The 22263-nt window shown below is 36.3% G+C and overlaps 1 protein-coding gene and 1 long non-coding RNA gene across 3 annotated transcripts in view; one reads left to right on the plus strand and one right to left on the minus strand.

Moving 5' to 3' along the window:
- Positions 1-923: 923 nt before the first annotated feature.
- LOC105728273 (uncharacterized) lies at positions 924-9245 on the minus strand. Its single transcript, XR_001109987.3, has 2 exons — positions 8603-9245; positions 924-1795 (listed from the first exon to the last, which is right to left on the minus strand). It is a non-coding gene; the product is annotated as an uncharacterized LOC105728273 (long non-coding RNA).
- A 44-nt stretch (positions 9246-9289) lies between these two features.
- The window catches only part of NUBPL (NUBP iron-sulfur cluster assembly factor, mitochondrial), a 282020-nt gene continuing 269046 nt past the window's right edge, over positions 9290-22263 (plus strand). The window contains exons 1-3 of one of the 2 annotated variants that reach the window (XM_012468600.3): positions 9290-9419; positions 9953-10100; positions 11584-11618. In XM_012468600.3, coding sequence (XP_012324023.1) covers positions 9312-9419; positions 9953-10100; positions 11584-11618 — 291 coding nt within the window. In that variant the 5' untranslated portion in view covers positions 9290-9311. The remainder of the gene's footprint in view (positions 9420-9952; positions 10101-11583; positions 11619-22263) is intronic. The other variant, XM_064365771.1, reaches the window with a different exon arrangement.

A 22263-nucleotide genomic window follows, 5' to 3' on the forward strand; every position in this document is an offset into this window, starting at 1 on the left:
AAAATGTTAATTGTTAAGGAGGTGAAGTTTAATACTTGATGAAATTATCAGAGAAGTCTTCATGGAAATAGAAAAATTTGAGACAATTTCAAGGAATGATGGAATTAGGAAGGGTAGAGGAATTACAAACTATTATAATTGGGACACAATGAATATTTTAATAGAAACTTGAATACTATATAAATTAAAATGCAATTTCAATGCAGTTCAAGACAAGGACATTAAATATGTTTATGAGCTTCTGAAATAAATTACTTTTAACTAAAACTAATGAAACAGAAATTTATATGAGAAGCTTAGAGGTGCATCAAATAGTGAAGTTGGCATTCAGATTTCTTTCTGCAGCGGTAGTGCTATTTCCCCCAGATGCCTCTCTTATGGTAGCTGGTCGTAATGGAATAACGTTTTGTCAGCAGCATGCAGTCGTCCTGTATAGGTAGTAAGAGACCTCCATCTCCATTTTGCTTTCAGCAATTTGCCCTAAAACAAATAATCTAAACTCTTTGATTCCTCATTTCCGTATGCAGTAATGGGACTAATAATAACTGCCCTGCCCATCTCATGGCAGTTGTGAACATGAACATATACAATTTTTATTTATCAATTGTATTATACCTCAGTAAAGCTAGAGAAAAAGAAAAATGTACAGATTATGGTTCAACATTCTATGAAGATATTTTTAGGGACAAAATCTGCAGCATTGTGTGCAGCATTGAGTTGGTTATCTCCAAAGATTATAATGGCATTTATTATATATTTCCTTGGGTTTAGATAACTATATGGTATGTGTGCATTATGATTAATTGAATACTTCATATATACTGAATTTTTTTTTTTTTTTTTTTTTTTTTTTTTTTTTTTACAAAATAGGCTGATTTACAATGATGCAGTTAACAGTTATTTAGAGTGTCATTGGAAAATCCTTGTTTGCATTAGTTTTTATTTATACATTATGTGCAAAAAATTGCTTTCTTCATACTTTTATCCCAATTACTTATAAAATTGAAGAATAATGATAAACTGCTAATTTAGACAGAGAATGTAGATAAAACTCTAATTTCTTACATAACCACTGAAGAGAAGACTGGTCATGGAGAGAAGAGCAGAATAAGAATTATGATCATGTCTAATTTTTATTTCACTTGGAAATGACTTGAGTGGGTTCAACTGTTACTAAGAAAAATAGAATTTGACTTGTGAAACAAAGAGATTCTCCAATTCAGATTGAAGCATCTCTTTGTTTCACAAATGTCTCTATTCTCTAGTATCTAATATTAAAATATTATTTTATGAGGGTTGGCAATTAATATAAAATGAATTATTAATAGTTAATAACATTTAATAACTCTCAACAAAGATTCAAAATACACAAAGGTTTCAATTTTGTAACAAAATGTGCAATTTTTTCCACAAATGGCAAAAAAGAATTACCTACAAGAAACTATACCTTGACTGTAGACTTATTAAAATCTAGATCACTAAGTATTAGTTATCTACTGCTGCATAAAAAATTGCATAAACTTGGTGGTTTAAAACTTATTTATATTATATAATATCTGTGGGTCAGGAATCTGGGCACAGCTTGAGTTCGTTGCTTCATGATCTCTCACAAGACTGCCCGGGAGAATCTGTTACCAGTCTCACATGGTTGCTGGCAGAATTCAGTTTCTTGTAGGCTGTTGGACTGAGGGCATCGGCTCTCTGTTGGCTATTGGCTGTTCCTTGCCACATGGGCTTTTCCACAGGGCATTTCACAACATGATAGCTTGCTTTATCAGAGCCAGTTGAGGGTCTCCTAGCAAGACAGAAATTACCATATTATGTAATATAGTAATAGAAGTGACATCTATCAATTTTGCTGTATTTTATTGATTAGAAGCAAGTTCTAAGTTCTGCTCATTCTCAGGAGGTAAGGGTAGGAATACCAAGTGGTGAGGATCACTGGGGGCCATCTTAGAGTCTGTTGAAAAAGAATGGATGAATTTGACATATGGCAGAGCAAAAAGAGAGGGTAAATTTAGATGCTCATTAACAAATTATATTCAATTAATTCTATAATCCAGAAGCAATTGGTGGGAATGGCTTAATAGAATTTCCAGTTAGCTATACAGTATCACAAACTAATAAGCACAAGTCACTAAGTATCTTATTTTCTTCTTCTGTGATTCTGCTCTGTCTCCAGTGCTGTCAGCTATGATGAAATGAGAAAGCCTCCTATCAGACCCTGGAAAAGATGTAAAGAATTGTACTTCAGAAAAATGTTGGAGAAATCTTAAAACAATTTTTTGAGTAGTGCATTTCATCAGCAAATGCTATCAATTTTGTTATCCTGGTAACAGATATCTATGGAAAATGAAATTCTCCACAGCACACTGCCAGCATGTTCCCCAACAAAAACAGCCATGATTAAATAAAAGAGAATCTTGCACATGATTAGAAATTTGCAAAAGAGGTTAAATGTGGCATTGATATAGTGAAGCCTTTGATTAATTGACAAAACTTTATCAGGTATTTAAAAGAACTGTTGGGGTCTAACCAGGTCAGAACGCCAACGATTAAACTCCTTAGAACAACCATGCCCCAAATTAACATCTTAAATGTAAAAACATTTTGTCTGTTTTGAAGACCAACAAAGACTAGGAAAGCATGAGAAAGATGAGTAGTTATCACTTCAGCAGTGTTTGGATTATTGAGTTATGGTTAATGGATGGTCTTTAATAGGATTAAGAGTGTTCATTAGCTATTATCATACATGGTCAGGCAAATCCTCTTTCCAAACATTATATAGTTAAGCCACAGAAGATGCTGTGGAAAATAGACTCAAATACTGCCTGTAAGAGTAGTTGGTATGAATTGGAGCACTACAAGCAGTAATAGAGCTGTGTGGAAGACAGAAGACAAACATCATACTTTTAATTTGCCAGTCTACCCTGGAATAAATTAATTTACAACCCTTGATGTATTTCTGCTCTATTGCTCTAAATGATAATATAGGATGTATTTTGAGAGATTACAGTAAGTTGTAGGAGTTCCTCACTTACATAAACAGATTGAACAGGGCCAGGTGCAGTGGCTCATGCCTGTAATCCTGGCACTTTGGGAGGATGAGATGGGAGGATTGCCTGAGCTCAGGAGTTTGAGACCAGCCTGGGTAACATGGGTAGACCCTGTCTCAATCAATCAATCAATGGATTGAACAAATTCTGGACCTGCTGTATTTATTAGATATCATGTATAATATCTTTATGTATGGCTAATAAATTCTAAATAGAAAAGATTAATAAATGAATCAACAAGATTGGGTACCAGAACAGCAAGTAGATAAGATACTATCCAAGTCACATGATTATAGAGAACATCCCCACATTTTGGTAGCAGCATAAAACAGACAAACATCTACACTATTCCATTTTCCCTGAAGAAAATAGAACTTCATATGAGCTGAAATGAACGTTTGTATCTTGATGGGTCTCTGCTTTGTCATTGTCCTTGGTATGTCCTCTAAAGTAAAAACAGGAAAATCCTCGTCTGAATACCTACTGAAGTAAGGTTTCAGCAAAGCCTTGTAGAAACTTATGTTCTCTAGTCCCTAGGACAGAATTGAAAGGTGGGAGAGGCTTAGCTAAAGGAATACTTGTTTGGTACTAGAGTAAATGAAAAAGCAAAAACACGGGAATTCTGGGGTCCCATGTGTAGCAAATATTTGTCTTGGGTGACAAACATTTTTTCCAAATTCTCCTATTTCAGGATGGACTCTTTGAAGCTTTAAACATTAAATAGAGACTATATTCAGGTATAAAGCAAGCCTGTAACCTTTGTCTTAAGATTCAGTTCAATCTTGTAAATCAGAAATTCAAATGTCAAATCATTCATGATTTATTCAGCTTTGGATATGGGCATTTAGAAACACATCCTGTCAAAGTTTAGAGGTGTATTTTTAGTAATTTGAGGCACATTCTCAGAAGTCTATCCCATCTACAAAGATACATACATTTCCTTTATGTAATTTTAAGTTATAAGATGGGGAAGTTCTTTGACAGGACTAGTTTATGCAAACTAAGACACTGAATGGCCAGCAAAGTCTTTGATATTGGAAAGTCCATGAATTTTTAGATCACATTTCATATAGAGAGAGTGGTTCATTGTGGGAGCTATTCACTTAAACAGATTTATTCTATATTTTAATGTGTAAATTAGTATTCAATGTAGCTAAGAGACAGCTTCATGCTTGGAGTCATAAACAGAGGTTTGAAAACAAATCACACTGTGAGGCAAAGTAGGGTCAATTAAGGGGGTTACCATTTACAGAAGTCCCATGGATGGGATAAGGTTTTCTTTTTGGCGAGCCTTTGGACGGGATGAGAAGGTCAGTTGTGGATAGTAACCTCAAACTGAAGGAACTGAAATAAGTTTCTGAGCTTTATTCAGTATATTCAGCAGAGACAGGAAACTGTCCAAGATACACTATTCTTTCTTAGGGAGTTGAGCAAGGGAGTTGATAACATGTTCTCATTTGGCATTGACATGATCTGTGGCCTATGGAAAGGGAATAAGGCAGGCTCTTTATCTGTGAGGGAATCTGGAATTTCAGTGAGTCCTCAGTCACCTAAGAAGGGTTGTCTTTTGGGAGGAATGAGGGGCAACCTAACAGGTATAAATCCTTCCTTTTTGGAAAACAATACAAGATATTACTCTAGACACAATTAGGAGATATTTCCAAGGAATCTTTTTTATTTTGTTCAATATTTATTTATTTATAAATTTCTGTCAGAGTGGTGGAAAATATTGTTCAATACAGATTCCACCAGGATTGTAGCTAAGTATCCACATGCTGAGGTGAATTTCATCCTCAAGGTATTTATCTATGCATACCGGCATCCATGGAGATGGTATATAACTAACCATGCAGATTATTCCCAACTGTTCGCTAATTCTTGACCTTAAGTTCTCTTTACAATCAGCATTCTCTTAGCCACTTTGTGGCTTACTCAGATCTATCGATCTGCCTAAACATAATACTCAACTGTTCTTATTCTATGGTTCTGCCACTGTACCAAGCTCTACCTGGTAATGGGGACATTGATTCTGTTGTTTTCATATCCCCCAAACTGATTTGGGGCTCTGTTGTCCCCTCTCCCCACTGGAGATTAATCTTGGGTGAACAGGAGAGAGTTAGTCACAGAGTATGGGATTTCTTCTTATTTGCTATAATGGGCACAGATTATTGTAGCTCAAATAACAGAAATCCTAGCCATCAGTGGCTTAAATATCTTACACAATCAGAGGTCTGGAGATGCAGATGAGGACTGGTATAGCAGCTTAGCTATACCACCAAGAATTCATCTTCCTGCCATATGTCCTCTTCCTCAGCTTTTAGCTTCTGTTATTGTGGTTGTCATTATTGTGCTTTTCAGTTCACAAGATGACTGCCACATCTCCACGTCACATCCATGGTAAAGGTGGGAAAAAGGAGTAGCACCAACTATGTTCCACTCAATCAGAAAAGCTAAAGCTTTCTCAGAAACTCTCCAGAAAAATTTCCTTCTACCACATAGGGTTAGCCAACTACAAATGACTGTCACAAGAACCATGGATATTTAAATTCTCAGTTTTCTTCGCATTCTCTTCATCCCTCATAATCCCAGGAAACTTGATATAGTCTGTCTAGGACAGATGTTGACTTGCCTCATTTACTACCCATTTGCATTCACATTCTCCACTGCTTTTCTCTACTCTACAAGTTAGAGACCTCTAAATGCTTACTTTCTCATTTCTCTTGCTGCTAAGGGTGGTCATGTGACCTGGTTGTAGCCAATTGGATGTGTGTATCTTCCTTTCCTGAATAAAAAAGGCAAAGACTCACTAGGAAATCCTCTTTGTCATTCCCTTCTCTTCCTATACGGAATATAGCTTTGATGCCTGAAGATACGACAGATATCTCATGACTGTGAGGGGATGAAAATGGATACCAACAAAAAGAATTAATTTGGAACATGATGGCACTATGGATTCATCGTATCAGACCTGTGTGATCTACCTCTGAACTGTTCATATAAGACTAATATACTTGCTTAAGACAATTGTAGAGTTTTCTGCTACTTGCAGCCAAATGTAATCCTAACTGATACACGCAAGAAATCATGTTTCTATATCAGTATGTAGGTCTTCCAAGCTATTATCTTTGCCAGAGCTATCTCCATTCTCCTGAAAGGTCCCAACTCCAAAAATTCAAAACCAAGAAAACAATCTCTTTTCTCTGACATTTTTTTCAGGTCAGACATTTAGCTGGGTCAGAAAATGATTCCATATAATTTGTCCAAATGGGGAAGGGCTATGTGAGATACATGGAAATATAGGGAGAAAATCCTTGACACATTTAAAACTATATCTCACCATGGTTACAAATATACAGAAACCCATCCAAATTAGGCTAAGACAATAAATTTATTGGGTAGATGTAAGTATATCTTATGGACCTAAGGATAGGAAGTCCAGTTGAACCTCATTATGAACTGGAACCAGGAACTGGAAAGTTATGAAGCAGTGCAGCTCTTCTCCCTTTCCTCTATGGTAACACGATCTCTCATGATCTACTTTCTTCTCCCTTGCATTGGCTTTATCTGTTCTGTGTGCACATAGTAGAAAATAGTCATTTCAGCCTTATTAGCTCAAAGACAAACTAAGATTGACTAACATCTGTTACTTTTATTTTTCAAACTCTCTGGAGAAATAATCCAATTGGTCAATTTTTTTTTTTTTTTTTTGGTTTTACATCCGTCTTTAGTCCAATTAGTGACCTTGGGTATGGGGGCCAAATAACTTAGCAATTCTTAGGACCAAAGGAGAATACCCTTTTGAAAAGAGGCAATGGATATGTATGTGTGTGTGTGTCAGTGTTATGGAGAAGAAACACCTCTACTACTCTTCTAAAATTTTAATCTGGGGAAAGGTAAACCAAAGAAATGATTCAGTCATTCTACAAACATTATTCTCACTTGTTCCTCATCTTATGTTTTCTCTCAGGGAATTCATCTAGTTGCTCATGTCATAAACATCTACACAACTAATGGTTATCATAATAGCTAACAATTACTATGTGACAAGTGTTCTACATGTGTTATCTTAAATTCAACCTCACAGCAACCATACAAGTAGGCATTATCTATTTTATTGATAACAAAGTGAAATTTAGAGATGTGAAGTCAAACCTACAACAACTCTCTTGGATTACTGCAATAACCTCATGTCTCCCTGCCTCTGATCTTGCCCTGCAGATCCATTTTTTTTTTTTAATCCAGTAATTATCGTGGTATTTCTAAAACAGAAATCTGGTAGTTACTTTTCTGCTTAAAATCCTTCTATAGTTCCCTTAGGATAAAGTCCAAATTACTTTACAAGATATATACAGCCTTTCTTGATTTAGGTAACCTCCATCTAACCAGCCTTCACTCCATCCTCATCTCTTTCAGTCACTCTGTCCTAAACTGCACAGATCATTTGTAATTTTTAACAATCCATAAAAGAAATTTATTTCTACTCCTCTTGTCTTCTTTCTTCTTCTTTTTCCTTTTTCTTTTTCCTTCCTCCCCCTCCTTCCTCCTTCGTTTTTTCCTCTCTGACAAGGAGTCACTCCGCTGCCCAGGCTGGAGTGCAGTGGTGCAATCATAGCTCACCGCACCCTTGAACTCCTGGGCTCAAGCAATCCTCTTGCATTGGCCTCCCAAAATGTTGGAATTACAGGTGTGAGTCACCATGCCTAGCCTTAGCAGTCCATTTCTAACTTTACAACAATCTCCTTGCCATTCTCGCAGCTAACTTCTACACATTATTCACATTCAGGTCTCAGCTTAGATATTACCCTATTTAGATGCTTCCACCGATTGAATTGAGTGCCCTTTCTTTGTACTCCTGTATCACTCAATGCTTTTCTCCTATACTTATCATACTATACTGCAATTTGTTTTGTTAACTTATTCTGTCTTTTGCACTGGATTGTAAAGTCCTTTAGTGGTGGAATTATGTCTGTCTCAATGCTGAATACCTTAAGTCTACTATGTAGTTGGTACATAGTAGTTGCTCAATGAATATTTGTTAAATGAGTCTTAAGTCTGGAAGACCTTGCTAAGCTATTTGGAGAGAAATAGATATTCAGCATTTTTTGTTTAGTGAATAGATTATTCTGACGGCTGTTTCCCTTATCTCTATGCGTTTGGCTTACAGTTTATACAAATTAATCAAATTAGTTGAGAAAAGATATAAAATGATATAATTAGAAAGTGATATAAAAATAGCTAAAATTGTAAGATAAAGAAAGCTGAGTGAAACAATAAGGTTGTGGGATGGACTGGAGGAGAAAAAGCAAGGAACTGATTGTCTTTTCAGAGCTTACTAAATAGAGTGTACTTTTCTGGTAAATCTCATTTAATCCTCACAGTAATTCTTTCTGGTCGATACATTATGCCCGTATTAAAGACAAGGAAATTAAAGATCAGATTAGAGCAAAATAAGTTGAATGACCTCGTATCTAAGAAGCAAATGAAAGAAATGAAAATCAACCCAAGAGAGTATTAGGAAGAATATGTGAGTATAAACCGTCCCTTACCTTAAAGGATCCTTTTTCTAGGTCTGGGCATCACCTTTCAAGTTTTCTCTCTGAACTGCATTGTATGTAGGGATACTTGCTTTCTTCCACCAAGATAAATTCCACCTTCTTACTCAAGTTCCTTCTTGAGCAAAACTTGCTTCATTAGATTTATTTTCTGATTTAGGTAAACTTTTTCAAGTCTAATAAAGCACCCTGATCGCGCTTTCAGGAAAGTGTCAGCAACACAAGTCGTGAATACCAACGCAAAACACTTTCACTGCAGATCACACAGGAAAAAATAAAAAGGTAAAATCCTTAAGAGTGGTAGTGTTTAAATGACCATATACTGCTTAGTAAGAAATCCTAGAGTCATTCTCCAGTTCCCCCATTTCCTACTTTTGTTAAGCTGGATCAAGTCTCTTTAAACTTTCTCCGTTTTCTTGTCCATAAAAGGAGGATACTAGTAAGTCTTCTGCCCACCTCGGGACTTATGTAAGGATCAAACTAGATATTATATGTGACAACACTTCACAGACGTTTAGTAAAACGCTGCAAAATGTTTGTAGCTGGCCATAAGCAAGATAGTGCAGATTAGGTTCCTGGGCGGAACATACCAAAAGAAGGCCGGTTGGTAGGGAAAAAAAGAGCCGAGCGTTGCCAAGTGACGTCATCACTCCGCGCCCTCCGCGACAGTTCCCCAGCTAGGCTCAGAGCACAGTTTCGCGTCATGGGGATTTGGCAGCGTCTGCTGCTTTTTGGTGCGGTGTCACTCCGGGCTGGTGGTGGGGCCACTGCCCGACTTGGGGGAAGCCGAGCCATGGTTTGTCGGCGCCAGGTCCGTGGTGCTGCAGGGCATGGGGAAGCGGGCGGACAGAGATGCTGGGCTACAGGGCCGCAGATGCCCTTGCATTGCTACTTGCCACAGACTCGCCTCAGTTCCTGAAATCCCCCCGAGTGTCCTGGACGTGCCTACTTTTCAGGCAGACCCAGGCTGAGGCGTGGCGGGACATGAAACCCAGTTAGAACGTAGATGTATTCTACATTGCTTTCTTGGCTTTGAGTTATTTAGCAAATATGTATTTAAAAAAGCAAAACACGTGGAAGCCTTAACTCCTTAAAGAGGCAGCGTATTTACTTTCCACTTTTAAACGTTCAGCGTATCCTTGTAGAAAAAAAATCAGTTTAAGCAATGTGTCTTTACAGTTGTTACCAGTAGAAGTAGGTAAATGTCTTCAAAGTGGAGATGAGCAGAATTAGAAAAGAAAGCCCTCTTAATTGCAAATGCCAGATTGTTTTTACTTTTACAATGTGATGATGGGGATGGCTTATTTAAAACGTCTTTTTAAAAAATTTACTTTTTACAAAAAGTTATCTGGCGCCGAGAGTGAGACCCTAAAACAAAGAAGAACACAAATCATGTCCCGAGGACTTCCAAAGCAGAAACCGATAGAAGGTGTTAAACAAGTTATAGTTGTGGCTTCCGGAAAGGGTGGAGTTGGAAAATCCACTACAGCAGGTATTACAGAATATTAATTCTGTTCCCGATTAAGAACTTATGCCAACTGGCAAGTGCACACTATTAAAATTATGGTTTTGTGTTTTAAAAATTTACTTGTGAAGTTCCTAACATCTGGTTCCTTGGTTTCAGGAGTAGGTAGTGTGTTGATGCTTAGATTTTGGAGTTAGACAAAACTAGGTACTAGCTGGGTCTCCTACCCCTTAACTCAGGAAAACGTGGTCAGATTGTACAGCAAATCTTCAGTTCACTTACCTGTAAAATGGAGATGGTAACTTCTTTCATAAGATGGTTATACAAATTGCACAAGCTAACCACTTAGCTTAGTGTTTACTAGTGTTCAATAATTGGTTAAACGTTATTATTTTTAAAACATCTAGTAACTTTAATACTATTTAATAAATTATTTCTGTTTTGGGATGTTCTTTTCCAGTTTCTTCAGTTTATAGCTACAAATTTGCAATGAGATTGTTTACATTATTGTGCCTTTTTTTATTTAACCATAATGTAATTTTCAACATTTATAAAGTCGATATAGATCTAATACTTGAGAACGCTTAAAAAGATTTAACATTGTTTTAAGTATTTAAAATGTTGCCTAATCTTTATATCTTTTATATTATCATTCAAGCAGATAATTTTTTTTGGTGGGTCTTTTTATTGGTTATAGATTTCATTGTCATGGAAATGTTGCTTTCAGAACTCGTAAAAGAAATACCACCAGAAATATGAGTTAACAGCCAAGACCAATAACCAGATATTGCCAAAAATTTTCAAAAGAAAATTTTTATTCTAAAAAAAAAACAGTTTAATAATGTAAAAAGGGAACCTTTCTCCTTCCAGTGGTACTCACCAGGGTTAACTTGTATTATTTTTTTCAGATTTGTTGAGTTATAATTGACAAATTATAATTCTATATATTTGTGATGTAGAACGTGGTTTTGAAATATGTCTAAATTTTGAAATGATTTTCACAATCAAGCTAATTAACATATTCATCATCATGTTACTTTTTTTTTTTTTTTTTTAATGGAGTCTTGCTCTGCCACCAGGCTGGAGGGCAGTGGCGCGATCTCGGCTCACTGCAACCTCCGCCTCCCTGGTTCAAGCTATTCTCCTGCCTCAGCCTTTGGAGTAGCTGAGACTACAGGCGCGCAACTCTATGCCCAGCTAATTTTGTAGTTTTAGTAGAGATGGGGTTTCACCATGTTTGCCAGGATGATCTCGATTTCTTGTCCTCATGATCTGCCTGCCTCGGCCTCCCAAAGCGCTGGGATTACAGCCGTCAGCCACCGCGCCCAGCCGGAAAATTACTTATTTTTGTTTGTACTTTCTGTGTTCCTCTATGTGCTTGTTCTTTACACGTAAGGGTTATATGTTAAAATATTTTTATGCTTAGGTTATTACATTGGAAATATTAAAAGGTAAAATGAATATTAATAGAAGGAAAGTTACTAAATTTATTTATTTTTGTTTCTTACAGTGAATCTTGCACTTGCACTAGCAGCGAATGATTCGGTAGGTGTTTATTAATATAAATATTAATTTATTAAATGTTGAAATGATAAAGAGCATACTGGTGTTTTTCATTTACTCTGTCAGAAGCTATAGTATAGTTGTAGTGAGTTGCATATCTTTAAGAAACTCAATGCTGCCCTCACTTCTGGTTACATTTAATAATAATAATGTATTTAAGTGTTAACCATTTATTGCTTGCTACATATCCCATAAAAGGCTTTGATGTTCTTGTGTGGAGGTTATATCCTAAACCAATTTGCCTTTATGATTTACAGAAGCATTATTCTGGGTTAAGTTTTTAAGTGTTGGGAATTCAGTTTTTTTAAGGGTAAAAGCTATTCTAAAAGTAGTGCATATCCATTAAACCAAAATTCAAACGGAATATGTGTGTAATGTAAAACTGAAAGTTGATGTATTCCTTTCTGTTCCAGAGAATTAACTTAGGCTATGGTTTTATGTGTATCCTTTCAGCTCTTCCTTTCTCCATATAAAAATCTAAAAAAACTACATATATGTGTACGTGCATACATCTTTCCATGATATGCCTCATTCTTTTTTTTTTTTTTTTTTTTTTCTCTGAAAGTACAAAGGTCTTAGTTGAAGTGGGTACTTATTTAGTAGTACTTTTAAGCTGGAAGGGTAATTGTTTTTTGAGAAAGAGAGAGAGAGAATAGGAAGGAGAAAAAAGGAAGAGAAAGAGAGAGAGAGAATGGGGAGGAGGGAGAAGGAAAAGAAAGAGGGAGAGAGAATGGGAGTATTGCTTTCTTGCCCAGGCTAGAATGCAATTTAGTAATGGGTATTGAAAACCTCTTTTATACTGATAATTATACTTAATGATGTAATCAGGAAGGAGTAAGGGAAGAAGATAACAAACAAACAGCCAACCAATATTTAATTTAAACCTATGAAATGCTATGCGATTACTGAGGAGTGATTTACTTCCAATTGTATAGTCACCTTTGGAATAGGTGTGAGGTGGTAATGTATGTTTTGTGTATTTGAAGTGGAGAGTACTATAAATATTTATTAAGTTTACTTGTTCCGGGTCTGAGTTCAAGTTCTGAATATCCTTGTTAATTTTCTGTCTCGTTGATCTATAGAATCGTTAACTCTTCTTGTTGCATTGATCCTTTTGCCATTATGTAATGTCATTCCTCGCCTCTTTTGATCTTTGTTGCTTTAAAGTCTACTTTATCAGAGGTGAGAATTGCATCTGCTGCTTTTTGTTTATTAGTTTATTTTTACTCTCTGTTCAATTGGTAAATCTTCCTCCTTCTCTCTGAGTCTTTGTGTATTGTTTCATGTAAGATGGGCCCGGATGCAGCATACCGATGGGTTTTGGCTTTTTATCCAATTAAAATATATGTAAGTTTAATACCAGCATTTGATGCTAGCTGGCTGTTTTGCCCATTAGTTGATGTGAATTTTTTATTGTGTTAAAGTTCTTTGCTTTTTGATATATTTTTGGAAAGGCTGATATTGGTTGTTCCTTTATATGTATAGTGCTTCTTTCAGAAGCTCTTGTAAAGCAGGCCTGGTGGTGGTGAACTCTCTAAGTACTTGTTTGTTCGCAAAAGATTTAATTTTTCCTTCGCACATAAAGCTTAGTTTGGCTGGATAGGAAATTCTGGGTTGAAAGTTCTTTTCTTTAAGGATGTTAAATATTGGTCCCCACTCTTTTCTGGCTTGTAGGGTTTCTGCTGAGAGATCTGCTGTAAGTCTGATAGGTTTCCCTTTATGGGTAACCTGAACTTTCTCTCTAGCTGCCCTTAGTATTTTCTCCTTCATTTCAACCCTAATAAATCTGGCAATTATGTGCCTTGGGGTTGGTCTTCTTGAAGAATATCTTTGTGGTGTTCTCTGTATTACCTGGAGTTGAATATTACCCTGCCTTGCCAGGTTGGGAAAATTTTCCTGAATGATATCCTGAAGAGTATTTTCCAACTTGGATTCATTCTCTTCATCACATTCAGGTACACCTATCAAACGTAAATTAGGTCTTTTCACATAGTCCCATATTTCCTGGAGACTTTGCTCATTCCTTTTCATCCTTTTTTCTGCATTCTTGTCTTCTCGTTTCATTTCACTGAGCTGGTCCTCGACTTCTGATATCCTTCCTTCCGCTTGATCAATTCGACTGTTTAAACTTGTGCATGCTTCGCGAAGTTCTCGTGTTGTGTTTTTCAGCTCCATCAATTCACTTATATTCTTCTCTAAATTGTCCATTCTCATTAACATTTCATTAAACCTTTTTTCAAGGTTCTTAGTTTCTTTGCATTGGGTTAGAATAAGTTCTTTTAATTCACAGAAGTTTCTTATCACCCACGTTTGGAAACCTGCTTCTGTTATTGGAATACCGGTGTAATCTATTAAGCCTTGTTCCGTTACTGATGAGGAATTGCAATCCCCTGTAGAGGGAGAGGCATTCTGATTTTGAGTATTCTCTACCTTTTTACGCTGGTTTCTTCCCTTCATTATATATTTGTCCGTCTGTCGTCTTTATAATTACCGACTTTCTAACTGGGTCTCTGACGTCCAACTTGTTGATTCCCTGCGCCGAAAACTGAGCAATCCACTGAGCCGGCCAAAAGAGCGGTGTTAAGATTGATGGTGCTTTTCTGCCCGGGAATATCCGGACTCTGCACCAAGAACTGGCGTGCTAAGGCACCAGCAAAACCGCCACGCCGGCCACAAGAGTCGCCCTGGCGACCCGTGGAGCTCCTCCACTGGGAATCTCGTGGTCCGTGAGCAACTAATATTCGTCTGAAAGTGTGGCGTCCTCTCGTTCTTTGCGCTTTCACTGGGAGGTACGTGCCCGAGCTGCTAATCATCAGCCATCTTGGATCTCTCTCCGATATGCCTCATTCTTAATGGCTGCTGCATTAATGGTCAATGACTCTATATTTAACCAGTTCCCATTTGATGATATATTTGGTTGGTTCCCATTTTTTCCCTACTCTAAATGATGCTACGGTGGAATTCTTATATAGTATTCTTATACTCTAAGTGATGACATTTTTGTAGGATAGATTCCTAGAAATAAAATTACTAAGTCAAAAGATACTCCTATTTTAAATTTTACTCCTAAAAGTTTGCTCCTAAAAAATTTGTTCCATTCTTTCCCTTGTGAGAAGAAAAAAAAATTCAGCTATAGTCTATGGGAGTATCCATTTTTCATAGTCTTATTATTGTTAGATGTTATCTTTTTAGATATTTCAAAAAAATTAACATTGAACTTATTTGTAACTCCATAAATTATCAGCTACTTAATGAAAATTTCAGAATTGATTTTAATTTCTCCTTCAGACTTATTTTATAGAATACAGGCAAGAGTCCATACCTATTTTATATAATACAAGCAATAATCATTTAATATGTTTAACTGTGGCTATACTGCTAACTTATTTTCTACCCTTACTATGTAACTTCAGTTCCTAATAAATAGCACATATGAAAAAATAATGTGTGGTATCTGTGTAAAGTATAATATCAATGAATGGAGTCAAGAATCTGCCAGACCCTGGAACTAGACATAGATATTCATATCTTCTGATGCTTGGCTCTATATTTCTGAAAATTGGAAACTAATAAACAAGATTTATAGTAATTTGGTTATGTAAATTTTATTCACTGTAGAAACAGGTTTTTTTCTTAAAAAATATTTTTCAACTTGCTTCCTTTTGTGGGGGACCAACTTTCATCTTTCCCATCTTGTCCTCTTTCTTGAATTCTTTTTTTGTTTTTCTGAAGGACATCCTTGAGTCCTTTTATGGTTTGGTAGGCAGAATAATGGCCTGCCAAAAATGTCCACATCCTAATTCCTGGAATCTGTAAATATGTTACTTTTCCTGCCAAAAGGAACTTTGCTGGTGTGACTAACACTAGCAAAATTAAAGATCTTGATATGGGAAGATTATCCTGGATTATCTGGCCAGGTCCAGTTAAAGATCCTTATAAATGAAAGATGGAGGTAGGTTAGAGTCAGAGTGATTTGATATGAGAAGGATTCAGTCCTTCTCATATGTTGCTGACCTTGAAGATAGAAGGGGACCACTATTCAAGGAATGTAGTCAGCTTCTAGAAGCTAGAGAAAGCAAGGAAATTGATTTTTCCCTATAGCTTCCAGAAGGTATGTAATTCTGCCAACACCTTAATTTTAGCTCACTGAGATCGATTTGGACTTCTGTGATAATATCTTACAAAAGTAGGAAACTAATACATATAGGAAGTAAATTTGCTTATTTCTTTAATTTCCAAAGGTGTATTTATTTTGTTTTCGTTATTTGATAGTTTAACTAGATTTTAGTTAACTATAGAATTCCAGGTGCAAAATAATTTTCTCTCTGAACTTTGAAAACAGCATTCCATTTTCTTCGAGTATGCTAATAAAATGTCTGATGCTAGTCTGATTCATATTCCTTTGTAATAACAAATATTTTCCCTCTCACAGTTTTAAGGTTTTCTTTATGTCTTTTGTGTTTAAAAGTGCCACAAGCATGCGTGTAGTTATTGGCTTAACTTGTGTGGGATTTGGCCCTGCAGTATCAAGCCTTGAGTATTTTTCAGCATAGGAAAAATTTCTTCTGCTCATTGATTATGTTTTGTGATGTATTTATTCTGTCTCCAGAAACCTATTAAGTAGATGTTGAACTTTATGCTTGTTAATTTTTCTCTCATATCTCTCTCTCTTTGTCTTTTGTTCTGTGTTTTGAAAGATGTCTTTGACTATTTTTCACACTACGGTATTGGACTTTAGTTGTTATTAGGTTCTTCTGATTTTGTTTTTCACTTGGAAATTATATTTTTTCCAATTTTCCAGAAATATTTTTTATTTTCCACTTGCTGTTCCTTAAAAAAAAAAAAAAAGATTGTACATTATCTTGAATCTCTCTGAGGATGCTAATTGGAATTAGTAAAAAATGTTTTTCTTAGTGACCTCTGCTTACTTAGGATGGTTCTTATGTGGCTGTCTGACCAGCAGAATCAGCTTTAACCTGGGAACTTGTTAGACATATAAAATCTTGAGCCCTGTACTAGACTTACTGAATCAAAAACCCTGGGATTAGAGATCTGCAATCTGTGTTTTAACCAACCCACTGGATGATTTTGATGCATGCCAACGTTTAAGAAACATGGATCTAGAATTTTTAACTTCTAATCTGCTAATGTCAGTCTCTTTTGTTTTCTAGTATGGTTATGGTTTTATTTAGTTTTAGACATTTTGTCTCCTTGTCATTTGAATGGAATTTGAAAGAGAAGGGAGATAAACATATATGTTTAGGCAACCTTATTGAGATTAGAGCCAGTAATATGTTTTATTCCTAGTAATTTTAATTATGGCACTTAGTTACCCTAGAAAAAGGACCCTGTCTTCCTTAAGGAAGAAATAAGGAAAATTAAATGGATGGAAAGGTAGATAGATTTGTAGGTGTGGGCCTCTTTTAATTTGGATATCATTTCAGCCAAAGCTTTGAGTCTTGTAGACAATGTGAAGAAACTGTATAATAAGGGATCAAAGGATGAAGAAAACAGTTAACCCATTTCCTGTTTAGACACAAAAAGTACAGCTCGCTGCTGGCGCTCATCAACACGCTCTTTGAGGCTGAACCAAATCTGACTGATTTTCAATGTGAAAATAAAATATAAAAACTCTTCTTGGAGTTATTTCTAAACAGAACTAACATTAGAATTGTCTGAATCATCAGAATCATCTATTTCAGAAAAATTGGATTCATCAAATGAATCTTTGGCCAACAACTGTTGGAGGATATTAACATCACCCTTAGGAATGCTTCGTTTTCTAGGATTTGACATTTTCAGTGATTGAGAATTACTGTATTTTGTAAATTGAAATACCACTACTAAAAATAGAATGCTATAAATAGAATGATGTCTTTTGTTTCCAAAGTTGATATACTAGAGTGATGTGAAAATAATAATAAAAGCAAGATATTTTGTGATGTGGCAAGATCTAATAAGATAAGGTTGTAGGCCTAGGGGAAACAGGTCCAGGAAGCTATCCATTTTACTTTTCATATTGTACTTAGTAATAGCTGAAGTAGATTGTGTAAGCCCCAGGGAGATTTGCAAGACAGTCCATTGGGATATGGGCAGAAAATTTTTCTTTTCTATTTGAATTAATTTTTATCTTAATTTTTGTTTGTATATACCTTATATATGGTAATTAGTATAGTAGTTCTAATATAATTTATAAACAAATATATTAACATTGAGGATGCATGCCCAAATATCTTTTTAAAAACTGGTTGGGGTACATGATCAGAAAAGTTTGAATTTCACTGGTCTAGGCTAAAGGAATTTCTGGGCTGGACCATATGCCCAGTTCAAAAGAAGACTACCTTGTGCATTGATGGGTTTTTTGTTTGTTTGTTTGAGACAGGATCTCGCTCTGTCACCCAGGCTGGGGTGCAGTGGTGTGATCTCAGCTCATTCCAACCTTCGCCTCCTGGGTTCAAGTGATTCTCATGCCTCAGCCTCCTAAACAGCTGGGATTACAGGTGCCCACCACAACACCTGGTAATTTTTGTATTTTTAGTAGATATGGGGTTTCACCCTGTTGGTCAGGCTGGTCTCGACCTCCTGACCCCAAGTGATCCACCTCAGCCTCCCAAAGTGCTGGGGTTACAGGCGTGAGCCACCGTGCCTGGCCTGCATTGAAGTTTAAAAAGCATTATAGGAATAGGATGTAGATTTCCTTTCCTTTTGTATGTTCCTTTGAGGATGTGGATGGTAGTATTACTGCGCAAAATTTGGGGGTCGTGTACTATGCCTATAAATACTGCAACCAGTGGTGTGCTTGAACCGGTGCATACTGGCTTGTGAGAGCTGACTGTTAAATTTTCAGTGAATTTTGCAAACCAACTCATATCATGTTGTTAGCTTGAAAGAGGCCATGATGGGAATATTTAAACCATGGAAACTGGCAAACACTGAAAATCATGCCCACTCCCCCACCGATCCTATATATTGACTTATTTTATGATCTTACTTTTTGATTTTTCTTTTTTCTCTTTCTTAAAAACACCCTTATTATGGATCTCATTCTTTTACAGCATAAATTTGATGCACAGTGTGGAAGATCACTGAGACTGGGAGAGGGAAACTTAAAGACCATCAGAAACCATTGATAAGCTCTGTGAGATTCCTAAGTCAGTTCATTTCAGTTCATTTTAGTTCAACAAACATTTATTGAGCACCTCTGACACTCTTTGCCAGACACCAGGGGAATATAAAGAAAAATAAACATATACTATGGAAGCTCATAGCCTGCTAAGATTACATTCACAAAAATGTTTAGTATACATTGTATATTTATATAAGTATATATCTGTGTATATGTGTCTATATTTTTGTGGCATATAGTTGAAATTGGTTTAATAATAGTTTCTTTTGTGAGTGAGAAAGTTTAATTAAAGCAACATTTAATAAGGTTTTATTAATATTGCTTCATAACAGAGTAGACACCAGTGTACTATTAAAGGTTTTATAATCTGATGAAGACAAAAGGAAGACAAATGTTTTAAAATGATGAGGTATATTCAGTGTCATAGATAGTAGTAAATCTGCCCAAGATGAGTAGCTTTTATTCCAGAGTAAAGCAGCATTTTTTTAAATGGAACATTTTTATGAACATAATTATATTTGATTCTCATCGAAACCTGTAATGCAGTCCACGTAGTTTTATTAGTTTTACAGTCTTTATTGATTCTCCCCTAATATCCTTACCACACTTCATCAGTGAGCAAATAATCCCTTTTTCGATCTCTGCAATATTTTTCCAGTATGTATTGTTCTGTTTCCATTATTTCTACTTTAATTAAGGCACATGCTACTTTTTGGTCCTTCATTCATTTATACTTCAAAAAATTGTAGCGTGCCTACTCTGTCCCAAGCACTGTGTTAGTTTTGAGGATACAAAAATGAATGAGACAGAGTCCTGCCTTTGAGAAACTCATAAACCAGCATCCCACTGCAATGGCCTTTTTCTGGCCTGTATTTACTTAAATCCTTCTAGTACATAATGCCAGACTTCTCTCACTATTGAAATCACATTACTCCCTTGCTCAGAGTCATAGCTGGATGCTTTTGCTGGTATTCAATATCCTCTGTCATCTGGCTTCAATCTACCTTTCTGGGTTTATCTTCAGCTATTCTTCTAAATGACTCCTATGCGTTAGCTAATCTGGGTTACTTGCCAAAGCCAGTCTAGGCTGGATATACTATTATTGATAACTTACAGTCATTCTTCTACTTGTCTACTGGAATGTTTGCATTACCTTTCATCAACTTTATGTGTCCTATTTTTCAGGCTTCCTTATATGACTGTGCTGGTTATATCCTGCACAAGGGTACTTGTTGAAGGGATTGAATGATAACAGAAATGCAGGCTACCCTCCTCTTGATGTACACCTCTTGTTCTCTTGTTTATGATTTGTCAAAAAAAGAAATGTGCACCTGTGGGCTGCTTTATAATTCACGCAAAGGCACTATATGAGCTAGCCTTGCTCAGAAGGGCAGCTCATTGGAAGTGTTCCCTGAATTCCTGCCAAGTGAGGGTCTTTTTTTTTTTGAGAGGAAGTCTCACTCTCTCGCTCAGGCTGGAGTGCAGTGGCGTGATTTTGGTTCACTGCAACCTCCACCTCCTGAGTTCAAGTGACTCTTCTGCCTCAGCCTCCCAAGTAGCTGGGATTACAGGCAAGTGCCACCATGCCTGGCTAATTTTTGTATTTTTTATAGAGAGGGGTTTCACCATGTTGGCCAGCCTGGTCCCAAACTCCTGATCAGGTAATCCGTCCACTTTGGCCTCCCAAAGTGCTGGGATTACAGGTGTGAGCCACCGTGCCTGGCCTGTTCCTTTCTTCATCTTTTGAAATCCAGTAACACTGTTGATTTGTATTATTATTGCACTCATGCAGCCATTCTGATAATTTTTATGATAGGAAATAACTAATTTTCATTGACCATGCATTATGTATAAAGCACTGTTATACATGTTTTCCATGGACTATTTTAGTCTTCATGACTTGGTTTTTAGTTCATTTACTCTTCATAGCAACCTTATGGGAATAAATAATATTATGATCCCCATTGTAGTTGAGGAAGCAGAAACACCCATAGGTTAAGTAATTTGTCTCAAATCACCCAAAAGTAAATGGCAGAGCTAAGGTTCGAATGTCAGCCTAGATCCTGTGCTCTTAACATACTTGCTATATTGCTCCTATTTTAGCTAGATTCTTATGATTAATAACTAGGTTGTCTTTATTCTTGGCTACCCTCAGCAGCTAGTGCAATGCCTTATGATGTAGGAAATACATGGTAAATGTTTGCTATGTGTATGATTGCACAAGCAGATTTGAAAGTATTAAGTGTAAAGTTTTGTTTTGCTTTGTTTTTGTGAGGAGTGGTGTGGTATGGAGGTGTTTGTTGAGACTTAGTGCCCTACACACTGTTCTTTCCTGCTTCGTAAAAGATGATGTAGAGTCATGGTTTACTTTATGATGGGGGTACCTTCTGAGAAATGCATCATTAGGTGACTTCATTTTTGTATGAACTGTGTAGAGTGTACTTAAACAAACCTAGATAGTATAGCCTACTGTATACCTAAGCTATGTGGTATAACCTATTTGTCCTAGACTACAAACCTATATAGCATGTTACTATACTGAACACTGTAGACAGTTGTAACACAATGGTAAATATGTATCTAAACAAAAGGCACAGTAAAAATACAGTATAAAAGATAAAAACTGGTACCCCTGCATAGGGCACTTACCATGATTGGAGCTTGCAGGACTGATAGTTGTTCTGGGTGACAGTGAGGGAGTGGTGAATGAATGTGAAGGCCTAGGGCATTATTGTACACTTTTGTATAAGTAGCAGCACAGTAGGTTTGTTTACACCAGCATCACCATAAACAGGTGAATCATGTGTTGTGCTGTGATGTTATGGGCACATAACATCACTAAGCAATGGGAATCTTTTAGCTCCATTATAATCTTATGTCACTACTGTTGTATATGCAGTCCATTGTTGACTGAAATGTTGTTATGGGGTATATGTCTGTACTGAATTATTCTACTTGGCCCTCGTCTCATTTTATGCTCTCCTGGGTACCAGTCTTGTCTGTCTGGTTGTCTACTGTAGATGTCTATTTGAATGCTTTATAAGCATTTCAAACTCAGCATGTATAAAACCAAACTCTTCTTTCCTGTATCTGTCTTTGTCTCATGGAAGTCTATCTACCTATCTATGGTATTTGGTGGAATATAGCTGAAAGAATCATACAGTTATCTCCCATTCCCAAATCAATCACCTGTTCTGCTGCTTATGCCACTTAAAGCTTTATAGACTGTATCCTTTTATTTCATTCCTTGATGCAACTGCTTTATTTGGACCCATATTGTGGATCTTCTGTGATGACTTCTCTCACTATTATTCCAGCATTAGGTTATTCTTGTTCTCTATTTTCTCTGCTATGATGCCTTGAGGAAAGGATGAACATTTCCTATATTATTTTATAAAGTTTGTTTACTGTCTCCTCTGCCAGTCTGTGAACCTTTAGGGGACAATAATTTTGGTTTTATTCCTTTTTTATCCTCAGTACCTTGTCCATTAATGGAACACA

Source organism: Aotus nancymaae, unplaced genomic scaffold (assembly GCF_030222135.1).
Source record: "Aotus nancymaae isolate 86718 unplaced genomic scaffold, 86718_ANA_hifiasm-v0.15.2.pri h1tg000062l, whole genome shotgun sequence".
Taxonomy (NCBI): Eukaryota; Metazoa; Chordata; class Mammalia; order Primates; family Aotidae; genus Aotus; species Aotus nancymaae.